Below are 17,074 nucleotides of genomic sequence, written 5' to 3' on the forward strand. Positions count from 1 at the left end.
GATATTATAAGTTCATAACCATAGACCATTCCATAGATCTACTAACTCTTTTATTCAAGTTAGGTAAGATGAATTTTGAATTAAGAAATAGATTCTATAAACTATAAAAGCAATAATCGAGTTCGTTGATATTCTTAATAGAGTAGATGTTATCATACATATAATCATACCCAACTCGATGGAATTGTTTGATCTTAAACTTAAAGTGATCTTCCATAATTTTGCAAGGAAGGTCATTTCTTGGTTTTAAACTCAAGACATCACTCTAATATTATATGAACTCACCACTTATTCTAAAATCTTAAACTGAAAAGAGATAAATTTAAATATTTGTATTATATTCTTAAAATGCAACAAATTCTGTTAAACGAATAGTGTGGATTCGCGCGATAGTTATTGGGACAGTAGTCACCCAAGGCCCAACGTTATCTCTGAGACTCGGCCTTGTAACGACAATATTTTTCACTTCTCTGTTCAGAGGAAGGGGAAAAAACTAATAAAAGTTTCCAATAGAGAGTGGGTGAGTGGGAGGGAATCCGAATGTTGGGGAAAGACAGTGTGGGGGTCTCCTGTCCTCCTCAGCCGGGCGCTGACCGCAGAGAAAAGGAATAAAGAAAGACAAACAGTTAACCAGTTACATGTAAGCATGGCACATCATAAGGTGTTGGGTGCCTTTCTATGAGGATCTTGAACCAAAAAAAGATCATGAAAACAGGAAAGAGAAAAAATAGAACCGGAATTTATCTTATTTTACAGATCCACAGTACAAACAACTGATTTGGTTAAGAATTGAGGGTCCAATGAGAGATCCTCTCTAACTTATTCTTAAATTTGAGTAAAGATAATAAAAAATCACAGTTCCTGAATCGTGCCTCAAAATGCCATAATATTCAGGTAGATAGATAGATGAGATGCAAAAATATATTAACAAAGTCGGCATATTGTCAGAAGGATAAAACATAATTCCTTGTTACCAATATAAAACTGCTATGACAAGGAGACAAGGCTGGCTAAACGACAAGCAAATACAGCAGGAAACTTCATCCATCACTATCTTTTTTTTGTTCATAATTATAGCTAGACTTAAGATTGATAGTCACCACTCACATGCCTATCAGTTTGTCATGTCCATCCCATGTGCATCCTCTTCAAAAATGCAAAAGATTCATGACCTTTCTATATCCAACTAACTTACATGTTATCATTACTATTTCTTCTTTGCTACATAACAGCAATTGGATTCAACAATGCAATGAAACATATGTTATCGGAAACCTGTAACAGCAGCTTTTATTTGATATCTACCTGCAGAGTTGCAGTTACAATCTTTAACAAAAAGCTGTTCTAAACCTGTTTTTGCAAGAGGAAAACTTTTTTTGCGTGGAAGGAAGAAACATAGACAAAAAGGGCAAAAAAAAAAAAAAAGGAAGAGAAGAAAGAAAAATTTGGCAAGCACTTATGCAGATATATACCTATAAAGATTTAAAAGAAAAAAAAAAAAAAACATAGAAGAAAAGATAAAAATAAATTACATTCAAGAATGCCAGATTCCACTCAACATTAAGCGGAATCTGTTCGTGGACAGCTTCTTGACAAGTCTCTTAGCATCGGAAACGTCGGCTTGTGCAAGTTTCTCTAAGTTTTCCATATACCCAGAATTGACAATTTTTCTTTTCACACTATTGCAACTTGTTAATGAAATTAATATGGACAGCAGGAACCTTTTGCTACCTGAATCTTCTTCCTCTGAGTTGAGCAGTTGCAAGAGCAACCCAATATTCCGATCATCCTGCACGAACCTCTTTCGATTTTTAGGGAGCAAGACCATGCCAGAGAGTGCCTCAGCTGACATTTCCCGAACTTCAAATGACTTCGCATTGAGAAATTTAACAAGCTCAGGCATAAACCCCGCATCACCCATTGCTTTCTTGGCCTCCTCTGATGTCTCACTTAGCCTGAACGCCACCTTGAGTGCCAATTCCTGAACTGAAACATCCCCATATCGAATATAGTACATAAGCTGATCCACAAAACCATAATTCATCAAGCTTTTCACGGCACTCGCGGACGAGAAACACAAACTCTCAATTGCTCTCAATGCTATCTCCCGGCTTTTTAATGAATAAGACCATTTAGGATCCACGACACGTATTAATGTGCGAATGCCTCCATCTCTAATCACTATTTCCCGGATCAATTCATCTCCAAATGCTACAGTTTGAAGGAATTCAATTGCTATCATCTGCAAAGCTTCATCCTTAGACCTTGCAAGCTTGATAAACATCGAAATAGCACCTTCTTCAATCACAAACCGCTTTATTTCTTCAATTCCAATGAGATTTCTCAGTACCCCACAAGCAGGACCAACCAACTCTTTCTTGCAATCAACACCAGCACATATTTTCAGCAGCGCAGTCACTCCCCCGTGAGCCGAGACCGACCAAGAATTGTCCGAATTCTCGGTCAGTTTTTTCAAACACCTTACAGAACCCTCTTTCGCCAAATCACTACCACACTCCAAAATTCGAATCAACGGAGCGATTGCCCCAGCCCCGGTCAAAACCCCTTTATACGAATCGAACCCGGCGATCACCGAGACCACCTTGGTGGACTCTTCTTGAATCTCCGTATCTGGAGAATCAAGAAAATTTAGCAAAACGTTCACGACATCGTCCACTTCCAACATTACTTTCACATATTTCTCGTCCTCTGCCACAACCTCGTACAGATTAACCAAGGCTTGCCTTTTCATTCCCAAATCACCGACCTTCATTCTGGTCAACAAGTCTCTCACATAAAACCGCATGTCGTCTCTGCAAGCACCACGACCAGGCTTTGAAACAACCAAGGCATTACCATGACTCAAAATACCGGCCGTATACATGTCCGATAGGTCCTTCACGTGCCGATCGAGCTTCGTGAGGATCACATTCAAGTCGCTTTGCATAAGAAGCTTGCCGCTATAAGAGAGATCCACGCAACGGCGTGCGAGGTCGTAGCACTCGTTAAGTGTGACTAAGATGGCAGATGCTAAGCCTGAGACCGCTGTGTTTTGGCCGGAGTACTGGCAGTTCTCCGTGGCGATTAAACCCGAGTTGAGCTCCTCGAGCTTGTCCCGAATCGACTGCCATTTCGCTGCAAAGACTTTGACTGAATGGGACAATAATATCAACGACGACAAGATCTCAAGGGAAAGTCGGAGACTGGACATTCCGGCAGATGGTTCAGGCGAGCTTCGGTCTGGTTTTTCTTCACCCATTTTGGTTCTCACTGGTTTTCGAGCAAACCCATTTCCTGATTCGGGTGCTGGAGACGAATGAGAACCCTGAAGATATTATCGTAGACTGGCAGATTGGCACTCTTAGTCTTGACTGCTTGTCTTTGCATACTTATCCTTTATTTGCAGCTGGAAGTAATTAGATCCCAGTACGAATTTACGGTACTAACCTTCTAGGTTGTGACTGATACTGACAGGTCAAAGAAGGAGGTGCAGGGACAGTTCTGTCATAGCAGAGGTGAAAAGGTTGGATCACTGTCGGGAGCTTGGAGCATATATAAAAACGGGGAATAAATTAAAAGGGCAAAAACCCGATGGCTCAAACAAAACGACAAGAATAGATTAATAATGGGATGTTAATATGGATTTATAAAGGAAGTACTTGACTATATTTTGGCAATATACAAAGAAAGTAGAAACTACAAAAGCATGTAAATGATAATAATACAAGTGTGGTAAAAGCAAGCTTACCTTAATTTGGTTAATTATTATTTGATGATTTCATGATTTAGAGTGGAAGTTATAAGTTAGCTGTGACTATCATTATGTATGTGTAATTTCCTTTTCATAACAATACAATACTCTTATCATTTTCTTTGTATATCATTGATTTTAACCGTAAAAAAATGATTATTTATTATGAAAATAATTATTTAAGATGAGAATTTTCTAAATTTAATTAATAATAATACTTTTCATAACAAATAACTGATCATATATATATATAAGATTTTTTCTTATAATGTTTTAGGCAGCATTTATGGAATTAATGTCGTCTCACGCTTTGTTATAAGACTTCTTGTTAGGAATCCGGAGAGAGTACTTCTAATTGATTGATTTAATGCCACCCTACCTGCAGTTGAGGTAATTCATTAGACACAAAGCAAATGGGATCCCATTAATTATTTCAGGTAATGCCCCATGGAAAATGTGATTGAAGATGTGTGTTGGGATAATTAGGTTGGGCTGTCGGTCTATTTCATTTGAATGAGAGAATTAAATTAGGTTGAACAATTATTTTGGTTGTGACTAAGAACTTGATAACCTGATGGCATATGACCTAGTTTATTTAATTTAAAATATTTCTTTTACATTGATATAGAAGAGGAGAAGAAAGATATCGTAGATCGGTATGCAGATCATGTAACCTTAATAATTTGATGTATGCATAGAGAAAGTGATATATTGAGTTGATTTCACGAGAGGGAAATTGCTGCGTAATTTCGCGAAATAAGGCCGGAAACTTAAGTTCATCAACTCAACCTACTTTCCTTTTCTTTATCAGGTTAAAAAGCAATCGAGAAAATTAATGAGGGCCCGTTTCCACTATTGGGGTCGCAGAGAATATATAGAAGAAGGAAGTGCGAAAGCAAAAGCTAGCTAAGGAAAAAAAAGGAGAAAAAAAAAAGTGCAAAAGAAGAAACAAAGGCAAAAGAAGAAACAAAGGCTGTGAATATTGGAACCTTATTAATTAGCTAGAGCTAAGGAGGAAAAACCAGCAGTTCTCATACAAAATATACCTGCATGGACCTCTTGCTAATAAAGACACCGATGTGATTAGGTGAAAAGCAAGGAAGAGAGAGAGAGAGAGAGAGAGAGAGAGAGTAGCTTTCAGTACCCCTTTAGCATGGGGCATGACACAGTCCCCACCCAACCATGTGAAGCCCCGTAACCCTTAGTTGGGATGCCTTGAGAAGGCAGTCACCTTTTGAATGCTAAGTGGAGGTAAAATCTCCACAAAATGAAGAGAAAAAGTGTTCTTTTTCTAACTCTTTTTTCAAGTTTTGATAATGAGAGGACAGGAGCTAAACAAAAGCCAAAAAAAGCTGCCTCTCATACTGTGTCAAAACAATGACAAAGGGAAAAGCATGCATGCTGCATGCACTTGTTCTGGGTCATGTATTGACCGTTAAGCTACATTGGTGCAGTTCATTGTAGTTTTCGTCGAGTAAGTGTTGGGCAAAAGCATCATCCATGCCTGCTAAAACCTTGGAAGATGACAAATGACACCTACTAGGCTACAAAAGAAATCCAATCACCCATTTAAAGGATCGATCCATATATGCCATTATTTAGACGTTGTCTAATTTAATTTTCTAGTCACGGATCCTGGTTTTATGTTGTCTACTGATCACAATGATTATGCTAATTTATAATATAAAGTGTTCAAAATTATTCAGTTTTAATTATGTCTAAAGTATTATATGTATATAAATATGTATTATATATATATATATATATATATATATATTATTCTTGCTCATGAAAGATAATAAATCAAGCAGCGCTAGGGAAAGTCAGCATCAAAGTATCCTTTTCAGCCATCCATCCATACATCCATCAATCCATCCATATTCCTCTCTTGCAAAAGGTGGTGGCAAGGTCACGAGAAAGTTATTATAACCATGACTTATGCTAATGGGTTTGAATTAATTGAAAGATGCTTTAATTAGATATACAGTGTACGTTGGAGATAGCCATCGTTGTATTAAAGCTCCAAGCTGAAACCAAATTACCAAAAAACGTCCTCACCGACTCTACGCTGTGTTGGGATTAATGCTTATGGAGTTAGGTACAATGCCATTTGTACGCAAAAGCAAGCAAGCGATGGCCTACGAAAACTTTGAGTAGGGAAGAAGGGAAATTTGATATGTACTCGAGCATACATGGTTGTATATATAATATCTTAGCTTTGAAGAGAAAAATACACGAGACAATATATATAAATATATATATATATATATATCTATATATTTATATATTGTGTTCATGATATTCTAGTACTGATCCTCCAAAGAGGGCCAAGCTGCTAAAAGATATGCCTACCAATATTAATGATGAAAAATTATATAAGACAAATCAGATATCTTGCTTCATGATCATTTGGTGTTGTCAATCCTTAATAGGAAACCGTTGTGTTTTCACGATCATGACCACCACTTTGGGGTCGAAATGTTGTTGGATTCGGCATATTAATATTTACTTATTTATAATTACGATCGATCTTCATGATCATCTAGAGAAATTAGTCCACTGCATCCAGAATAATTTGGATCATGTATTTAGAAATATTTCCATATATATATATATAATATAAAAACATTTTATTTTAGTAATTCTACGAGGCTTATGATCAAGTACATATGCAAATTTTAATGACCTATAACTAAAAAAGTATTAAATTTTGAAAAGTTATATGTGAAAGTCGGTGTGCAAAATATGGTATTTTCTTTTTGATATGACAAAACCGAGGATATGCTTTGTACACACGTCGTTTTTTTATGTGCTTATATATATATATAGAAAGGTAGATAGATAGATAGAGATATATATATATATTAGTGGTAGACAAAAAAGAGTTGAACTTGGCTTTATCTAAACTCAAATAATCAGTAAACGAGATCAATTAGGAGAATATACAATTTTTGTATGTTGATTTTTGTACGCTGATGTGATGTGTTAAAAGAGCTCGTTCATCGTCGTTGAGTGGTTGATGTCGACTCTCCCAAAATAATTAAGCATGCATACAACTTTAATCCCCATCTTTGGGACCCTTAACATGCATTTGACTGAACTATATATATATATATATATTATATATTCAATTAGCATTTAAATTAGTTTAATTTAATTTAAAACAGTTGTTGTAGTACTTCTAGAAGCTGCTACATATCTTATTAGCAGCTAGTCAATGAGAAGAAAATGTGAAAGATCAGCCTGGTCAGTCCCAAAATCATCAAGATTTTAAACTCCTTCCAAACATGATGCATCCAAGATTTTCATGCCTTCACTGATTGCAGCGAACAAAACTTGGTTAATCAAAGTCTTTGCTTGTTTCATCCTCGTGATCACTTGCATATTACTAAGATTTTCGAAAATTAGCAGCTCTGTTTCTTCAGCTGATATTGCAACTGTAGGTTCGAATCTGAGTGAGACAGCTCAACAACTTTAGCTTACACGTAGTTATAACAATGCATGAGATACTACTGTTAATGTCGGTTGGAACACACAAAGTTTCAGTTTGCACTGAATGATGATATCTAAAGATACAAAAATAGACCTGCCACCAAACCTATAAGTCTAAACCCTTCTCAAGATTATCGGATCAACTTTTCTGAAGACTTGAAGGATGAGAAATTTGTGAAGTAAAATCACGATGATGATGAGCAACACTTGTGATATCTTACTGACCCCACAAATTTTCTCAATCAAGCACTAAAAACAAAGTATTTTTTGCTTCGACTAAGAAAAATATAAAACAAAATTCTCACCTACACCTTTCATCAGTTCTCGTCATTATTATCTTGTGAATTCTAAAATGATAATTCATACATGGAGGTGTGGATAAACATTTAGAAGTGGATTGAGGGTGATCGCCTTAAGTTCATCAATGCACCTCCTTTCTGTAATAAATCAAATAATGGACAGAAAAAATTTATAATTTTATTGGTATGTTGGTGGTGTTTAAATATATATACATTCACACGCGCGAGAGATTAGATATAGCTAGCAGTCATATGAATACATTAACCTGTACACAGCTGGACGTACAAATATTCTACAAAAGGCACTACAACAAAAGCAGCTTTTTACCATGGTTGACCATTGTGGGAAAAGGCCACCTTTAAGTCACAATAATTTTTATCCCACGAAATTACATTCGTGGGATGTTGGTGGCATATAATAAGTGGGGAATCCTATTTTGTCATGATGTGTTTTTTTCGTGGAAAAAGATTAATATTTCCCACGAAAACATATAGTGGGAAAATTGATATGTTGTGGTGGCAAACGATACTTGGATTTAGTTACATGTGGTAAGTTTAATTATTTTTCCCACACGGACTGTTGGTCGGGATATATATGCTTCCCACGAGACTATCCATGGAAAATATGGTGGCAAAAACGTATTTGTTATTACATATTTTGGTTACAGTTGCAAATTTGCCACCAACTCCGTGGTGCCTATTATATCACGGAGTAGGTTGTAGTTGTGAAATTGCACCTTTTGCCATCACATTTTATGATGGGTAATGGATATTTAGTGTCCAAACGCATGGTCCGAAAAACATTTTTTCCATGTTAGCATTCGTCTCAAACAACATGGCAAAAAATTTATCTCCATCGGATTCTATAATGACAAAAAGGAATTTCGGACTTTTAGTTTTGGTGGCAATATATTATAACAAATTCTGCTTAGTTGTGAGAAAATATTATTTCCCGCCATTTAGTGTTAATGGAAATTGCACAATATGATATAACCAATTAGTCTGGAAAAGGCTACATCCATACACATTGGTCATGGGAAAAGGTTTCAGTGGTGGAAACTAGCTATATCGACCCCAGTCAAAACTCGTGACTATTGCTTATTATCCACTGGTCTATTGTCCAATTATATATTTTCACATTAATTTTCTTTGTGGGAAAAAGATACAGTTTATTGTTTTTTGCCATACGAATGAGTGGTGGCAAATAGTACTATGTGCATAACTGTCTTGATTTGCACCATTCATGACAATATGTGCATAACCTGTTTCCTCTATATTATACTAATTTCACAGATCAGTCATAAACATCACTTATTATGACAACCCCATTCACAAAATCCTGTTATCCAAGTACATACAAAATCAAAGTTTATAAAAAATATGCTAAACAGTTCATCATATCCCAGTAATACATCATTCCCATCAAAGAAAAAACTACAAATGATACACTTATCATTGACAATCCATAATAACCTGTCATGACATTATATATTGCCACTTTCACAAGATATACAAGATTATCTTATCTTGTACCAACACAAGTCAGGCATGCAATCTCCCAACATGAATTGTCATTACCAAATGGGTTCATACCTAAAACCTTAATGTTAATTCAGCACATATGAAATCAAGGCCATGGACAGTACAATTTTCTTTACAATTGATATTCCAAGTACATGAGGGAATTATATCTACGATCAATTTATAGACTCTTTGAAGGATGGGATGAAGGACATATACACGGATTACAAAGCATTAATACAGCAAGAGTTTCAATATATTCAGCAAAACCAACATGAGTGTTACTGCCTGTTGCTCCATTCAGCTCAAAAGGTAGTGGCCTGAAAATGATCAAGAAGTACTTTCTACTGTCAAACACTATTGGTCATTTATGCATTCATATATCATGACATATTTTACTGATTCTACATAAACAAAAGATTGCTCCTTCCCATATACATGTTATTTATATGCATCATTTACTTCGTCTCCCCATTCATACACAGATCGAAGTTGTGGAGCATCTACCTATAATTAATCATGAATGGTTTGCCAATATTATTAAGTTGATATTCCCATACAACTGCCCACTATATTATTATTAGCATTACAATTAGTCTAATACTTAGAAGTTGAATATTCTGCCACACTCTGTTATGCAACTGCCTTAGCTGAAACCGTACCAATCTGAAATAGTGGTTGTATATCAGTCACTTGTTTAAAACAACCATTACAAAGCCCAGTTCCTGAATTAGAGTTATGTACTATGTGCATAAACTCGTCTATGATACCATCTTCCCTATAGGTATATAAACCAACCATCTCTCAGATTTTCTATATGCAAGTATCCTAATATTTGTGAAGCTGATCAAACACAATATTATTTGGTCATCCCTAGGTTGCATGAATTTCTCTATCCTCTTCATGGAATTATTGTGTACAATATTTCCCCACAACCCAACTCTGAAATGAATATCCTTTCCCCACCCACATGTTTGGATTTCCAATAATTAGAAAGTCTCATTTAGTTGACATAACTAATGGGAGTTCCAGAAACTATAAACCACCTACTAGACATTATTGCCTCACATGTTTACCCAATTTCCTTATAACCCACCAGTTTCACAAATTGTATATATATGAGGCATATTTCACTGACTTTTACATACAAATATAGATGTTGCCCTGTTTATGGTGTTCTTTCAAGGGATCTTGGTTTTTGTTAAATAATCTCCAAGTATTACTTAAACCATCAAGTAATATTACATAGAAGCCCAAGAAATTACCTTTCATCTGAAAATTGGAGAGCACTCAACCATCCTCTCTGCTCTACCATCAACAACCCATGAGGCTGAAATAAACGCTGCCTATCATCACTGCTGTTGAACCTGTAATTTTTACTGGAAGGGACAGCCAATCAGCATATATATTTTCATGAGGGAATTGTATTTTCCAACATTTATACAAAGCAAAGAAAATAGTAATACCTTTTGTACCATACTTGTTTCATAACTGAACCCTTGAATATAGACAAAAATATGTAGCAAGTCAAAAAGTTTACCCCCCCTCTTACCTTTCCTGTAACTATGTTATAAGATAGCCAGCCTACCTATTATGTTACTTGACCAAAATGCACATACCCTACGGATGTCTAAGCTTGGAATTTTAAGGTGTTACATTAATGTGTTCTATCATCTCCACAAAAATATGTCCCCCCACAAAATATTCCCTCCACAAAAAACCAATGTCTTAAAAGTCAGCTAATCATCCAGCTGAGTCTCTCTATGAGACTCAGTTCCAGAGGGTAAATCAGTGGAACAATGGACACTGAATACAAACACTTAATTATATATAACATTAATTCAGATTAAATAGCTACACATGGAACAATGGACATAAACAGTTAAACATGAACGCTGAATTAACAATACTGATGGGAATAAAATCACTCGAAATATATACAGAAATATGTAAAATTAAATAGATATGAGATGAGAACCAATAAGTTTTGTGTGGTGGTTATATTATATACATTCAAAATAAAACAAATGATAGAAAAGGCATACTTTTGATATATGCCTTTATGTATGACATGGTTAAGTATATTATTTGCTTTGGGGCATGGGGGGAATTAGTGTAAAATATCAATTCCATTGTTTTGTCCAGATGCGTCAATCTTCCTCAAAAAGGGGCATTGACTTAAGGGTTACGATATCACCATGCTCAAAACTGTTAGGTTCACTTGAAATATTGGTCATTTGGTGGCTAGAATTTGTCCTAATACGAAGTGAATAGTGGGATATGTTGTTATGAAACAATAGTACTTCCTAACTTTTGCTGCTTACTAATTATATATCCATTGCTCAAATAATTACAGATCCAAAGCTCTATCTAAAAGCTCATGCACAGCACTTTTTCCACAAATTCGAACCTGAGTAGGTTTAACTTTGATTGCCTTGTTACATGCCCCCCCACGTCAATATTTATATTCCAAGGTTATTTGTTGGTTGATTTCAAACGCATTATATATGGGGTAAAAGGGTAGTATGTTATATGTGAAAGAAGCTAAAAAATCAAGGAAAGATAGAAGAATATTGACGTTTGGATCTACTAATAGTACTGCACTAGTACGAGCTACCTCAAGTCAAATCGCTAGCAATTAGGGCAAATGAATTGAATTTTGTGTATATATGGATCATGAACTTAGGGTAATAGTCCTTGCATGGCGGGGGCCCCATGGGTTTGACATTTCTTATGCAAATTGATATAGATAGATGATCTAGCTAATCTATTAATTTATCCTTTTAAGTGTTTTTTTTAATTAATGCTAGCTCAATTTGCATTTGTGCTAAATCGTAAATATGAAGATAAACAACCTTTAATTGTTTATCTTGTTGGATAGAAACTTTGTGACCTACTAGAAGGCAAATAGTTTCTTGGTCTCTTCACCTTACAGTGACAAACACTAAATCGAGGCGGCCAACTAGGTGGATATGTGAGTCAAAAGAAGAAGATGAGGGAGCCATTGACTGTATAACTGTTACCTGTCTACAGAAATATATAAATGGAGCGTGCATGGTTCTTCTTGAATGCGGATACATGACATATTTTACTACACCAGCAATTTGACTTCCCTTCTTTTAATGGGAAACAAAGGTCTGTATATATTATGTTACGCACAAAATGGATTTGTGTCTCATATATTTTTATTCTTATCATATTGTTGCATGGCTGCACATTTTCTAAAACTGCATCATCTGCAGGTTCATGGATATACCTAAAACCATTTATTGACATCAACAAGAAGGATTTAAGTCTTGTGCATTGGTTTGGATTCAAACCAATTACCAGACCCATATATTGTACAACCATTCCCTACATTTGTCGTGGAAGTGGCCCTCCATTTTCCTTAAAACAAGTTAAGGATGAAGCTTGACAATGGGGCATATATACAAGCATTTAGAAGGGCTTTTTGGTTAATCAAAGTAGCTAATTTGATTAAGAAAATCTGCCACACTCTAGCTCAAAGGAAGTGTTAAAATTTTTAAGGATAATCAGTTTACGGACCAGTATTCCCAAAATAGCAATATATGCATATATCCTTAATATATATATCTCTGCCCTACATAATATATTTGCAATAAATGCCAGAAACGGTAAGCATGCATTTACAAAATATATCTCTGTTTTATTTCACACAATCATACCACATCAAATAGAAAGAAAACGAAGGGAGATTCAGCTCAAACCGTACCGTGGCTTGACTTTTCGTCCGTGAGAGGCACACACTTCGGCCTGATGAACTGGGTTATGGAGGCTAGGGCATACCGTGCATGAATTTCGTGGAAATGGCTGAGTGGGTGAGGGAAAGAAGGTGCTTGGGGGTTCCGGGGATGATATAACCGGCGAAGAGGGTGAGCTATGGCTTTAGTACAAAAGGAGGAACCATCAATGAAATTTGCTCCTTGCGAGTTTGGGGGACGGAGGTGGGAAAGGGGGTAAACGGCTGGGTATAGAAAAGGAAAAACCCTGGTCTTAAAACAGAGACAATCAGAATCGCGCGTAATTAAGAATCGGGCGGTTTCATTAATTACTATATTGCGGCGACACGATATCATGGGAAATGCCTAGCTCAACTCGTGGGAAATAATTCTGTACTCACGGATCACGTATGCTCTTCATCACGTGCAAAATAGCGATGCTTCAATATGGTCGGAAAAAATTAAATTCGGACGTTAAAAATTTTATGCCACGAAGAATATACATTAATGGATTCTTTTTCCCGTTAGAAGAAAAGGGTGGCATTAAAAGATGAAATTGGTGGGAAAAAATATATTTGCCAGTAAAGTATTTGTCACCACTGTGATCTCATGGTAAATGAGATGTTTCGCTCCCACAGATGACTCTGGTCACAAAATCACCACTTATTGCCACGATATTGTGTCGTGGAACAAGAACTCGTGGCAATAAGCTGCTTTTCTTGTAGTGAGGAAACAATAATGTAACAGCAGATTTGGTGCCAGTGTGATCATCGTTTAAAAGTATCGAACATGAGCTTTGAATGTGATGGCTTGAATCTTGGCTGGGAGATAAGTGATCATTGACTTCAGAATCACTATGGTTAACAGACCTCCGCAAGCTAATAGGGAGCGGCCGAACCATAAGCTTGTCACGAAGGAAAGAAAATCTGGTAGTTGTTAAGCCCTTGTTAAAGACATCAGCAACTTGAGCAGTACTTGCTATAATCTGAATTTCCTTCTTGAGTACCTTATCGCGTATGAAGTGGCAGTCCACTTCTTATGTAGTGGGAGCATGAAAGATTGGATTAGAAGCAAGAGCTATCGCATCAAGCTGTTGTCACACCAAATGGTTGGAGCATTGAACAAGGAAATATGCAGGTCTTGAAGTAACATTCTGATCTAGAAAAGTTTTAACATTCTGATCTAGAAAAGTTCAACTGTAACCAAGGCTAATGAGCGATACTCAGCTCTGTGCTACTCCTTAAAACAACAGCTTGCTTTTTAGCACTCCAAGAGATAAGAGAGGTGCCAAGGAAGATTCACGAACCACTAGTTGACCTTCTAACATTAATAGAACCTGCCCAGTTAGAATCATAGTAGGCAGAGAGGGTGAGCGAGCCGCGGCCGGTGAGGTGTAGGCCATGTGTGGTTGAACCTTTGAGATATTGGAGAACCCTTTTAAGTTGCTGTCCAATGTGTAGTGACTGGAGAGTGAAGAAGCTGACGCAATTCAGAAGGTGCAAAAAAGAAGGGCACCCCAACAATTTTCCTATACTCAGTAGCATCAAATTGTGGCCCCACATTATGTGTTGGTAATTTTGAACCACAGAAACTCGAGAATTGCATGGTTTAGTTCCAATCATCTGTGCCCCAGAAAAAGATCTAGGATGTATTTAGAATGATTCAAATGAAGTCCAGTGCGATTCCAGATTCATGCAGGCGAGTTGCAACCTACAATTCGAACTGAGGACAGGTTTTTGGGGGCTCCATGGTGCTCCTTCTCTATGCTGATGACATCATCTCAAGGGGTCTAGTGATCCTCTAGTACTTGACATCTTCATTGCAAGAGCATCATCTCAAGGGGTCTAGTGATCCTCTAGTACTCGACATCTTCATTGCCCTTTTGCACTCTTGATCAGTTTTCTACGAAGGACTTGGAGACTTTACATTCTATTTTGGGCATCGAGGTGAATTCTACTGATCAGGGTATAATGTTATCATAGTCCAAATATGAAATGGATATTCTTTCTTGAGCACATATGACCGATTGCAAACCTTGCTCTATTCATTTATCTCCCAAAACGAGCAAGTCAATCTCTATCATTCGTTATTCTGATCCAACTCACTACTTAGCCTCGTGGGATCCCTCTAATTAATACCTTATATTTAGGCCTCCTTTTGGATTTGGAAATAATATGAGATTAGTTGAGATATTTATATTGGCAAATGGACGAAGGTGACCTGTCCATGAGTGACCTTGCTCTAATTTTATTAAAAAAAAAAAAAAACCTAACTTATGGTAGAGGAATACCGTGGTAACAAGCCCAAGATCACTGCTAAGTGTTCAAAGAAACCTCAAGTACCAAAAAATTCCCAAACCCAAAAAACAAAAACCCAACCCAACCAAATCACCGTTTAATATAGGGCATGCCAAGTTTGTCTAAACGAATTAATCCTTTAATCCAACCTTGAATGGAAGACGTGTCACAAAAATTTGAAGTTAAATCTTGGGTTCCCTGCTTTGCCAAGAAATGTGCCACCATATTAGCTTATCTATAAATATGATGAAATCAAACATTAATCTCACAAACCATGTTTTTCACTTCCTCCCAAAAATTTCAAAGGACCCAATATTTGCACACTCTCGATGCTAACCAACCCACTATAACAGCAGAATCTGATTCTACCAAAACATCCCTTAATCCCAATTGTCTACATAACCAAAGTCCATCGAGAAGAGCTCTACATTCAGCAATAATATTAATGGCATAACCATATGCATGTGCAAAAACCCCCCAAGGACGTCACCATTTGCATCTTGAATAATACCCCCACCCCCAGACTACTTGGGTTGCCAAATAATATGAATTGAGATGATTTGTGAATAGTAATGAGATTATTGAGATGAGATGATATGAGATGAGATGATTTTTAAAAATTTTATATATTTGGATTAGGAAGTGAAATAAGATGATTTTATTTAGATATTTGATAGATGTGAGTCCCACAAATTATTGCATAGTATTCGTAATGATTTTGTTTTATTTATAAATATATTTATAAATAATAATATTAATTTATAAATTACCTACTTAAGGGATCTTGTGATCCTCTACTTGACATTTTCATTGCCCTTCTGCACTCTTGAGTTTTCTATGAAGGACTTGTAGCCTTTACATTATTTTTTGGGCATTGAGGTGAATTCTACTGATCGGGGTATGTTGAGGAATAAATCTCAGATTGTCTATGGATAAGGTCTTGAACATATTTATAAGCAATGAGTAAACTTCTCTCTTTGAACCGATTTAATGAGTTGACTTGAGCCAATAAATTTTTTTATGGTATCAGAGCCTGTCACAGGACGAATATGGGCTCACATTACTTACCCTATGACAATGACTAGAAAAAATACTGACTTGCACATGAGGGAGAGTGTTAAGGAATAAATCATACATTGCCTGTGGACAAGGTCTTGGACCTGTTTATAAAGTTGGAGCAAACCTCTCTTTTTGAACCAGTTCTATGAGATGAGTTAGATCCATAAATTTATTCAGGATATAATTTTATCAGTCCAAATATGAAATGGATATTCTTTCTTAAGCATATATGACCGATTGCAAACCTTGCTCTATTCATTTATCTCCCAAAATGAGCAAGTCAGTCCCTATTACTCGTTATTATCATCCAACTCACTACTGCAGCCTCGTGGGAGCCATGAGATAAGTTAGATCCATGAATTTATTCAGGATATAATTTTATCATACTCTATGAAATGGATATTCTTTCTTAAGCATATATGACCGATTGCAAACCTTGTTGTATTCATTTATCTCCCAAAATGAGCAAGTTAATCTCTATTACTCGTTATTATGATCCAACTCACTACTGCAGCCTTGTGGGAGCTCTCCAATACCTTACACTTACTCATCCTGTTCTTGCTTTTAGTGTCCATTATGTTTCTCGGTTCAATGCAACAACCCATTGATGAGTAGTTCAAAATGGTCAAATGTATTCTTCATTATGTTCATGGGACTCTCACTTTAGGCTTACATCTTTATTCATGGAGCACTATGGACTTGTATGCCTTCTCTGATGCAGATTAAGCAAGTTGCCTTCTGACACGTTGCTCTATGACTAGCTATTGCACATTCATGAGCAGTAATCTTATCTCTTAGTGTGCTAAGAATTAACCAACTGTGTCTTGGTCTAGCATTTTGGCTAAATATCGCAAAATAGCTTACATCGCTGTTGAGCCTACCTGGCTCATCTTCTTATTGCCAGATCTTGGAGTT

General features: G+C 36.4%; 1 protein-coding gene across 1 annotated transcript; it reads right to left on the reverse strand.

The window, feature by feature from the left end:
* Positions 1-1,264: 1,264 nt before the first annotated feature.
* On the reverse strand, positions 1,265-3,377 carry LOC122277473 (vacuolar protein 8-like). The gene has a single exon (XM_043087451.1). It carries the CDS (start codon positions 3,257-3,259, stop codon positions 1,535-1,537), a length of 1,725 nt encoding a protein of 574 aa, XP_042943385.1. The 5' UTR covers positions 3,260-3,377; the 3' UTR covers positions 1,265-1,534.
* Positions 3,378-17,074: the final 13,697 nt, after the last annotated feature.

Source organism: Carya illinoinensis, chromosome 9, assembly GCF_018687715.1.
Source record: "Carya illinoinensis cultivar Pawnee chromosome 9, C.illinoinensisPawnee_v1, whole genome shotgun sequence".
Classification (NCBI taxonomy): domain Eukaryota; kingdom Viridiplantae; phylum Streptophyta; class Magnoliopsida; order Fagales; family Juglandaceae; genus Carya; species Carya illinoinensis.

Bases quoted from the DNA above. Each gene is read 5' to 3' on its own strand.
- LOC122277473 (XM_043087451.1), bottom strand. From the start codon at position 3,259: ATGGGTGAAGAAAAACCAGACCGAAGCTCGCCTGAACCATCTGCCGGA.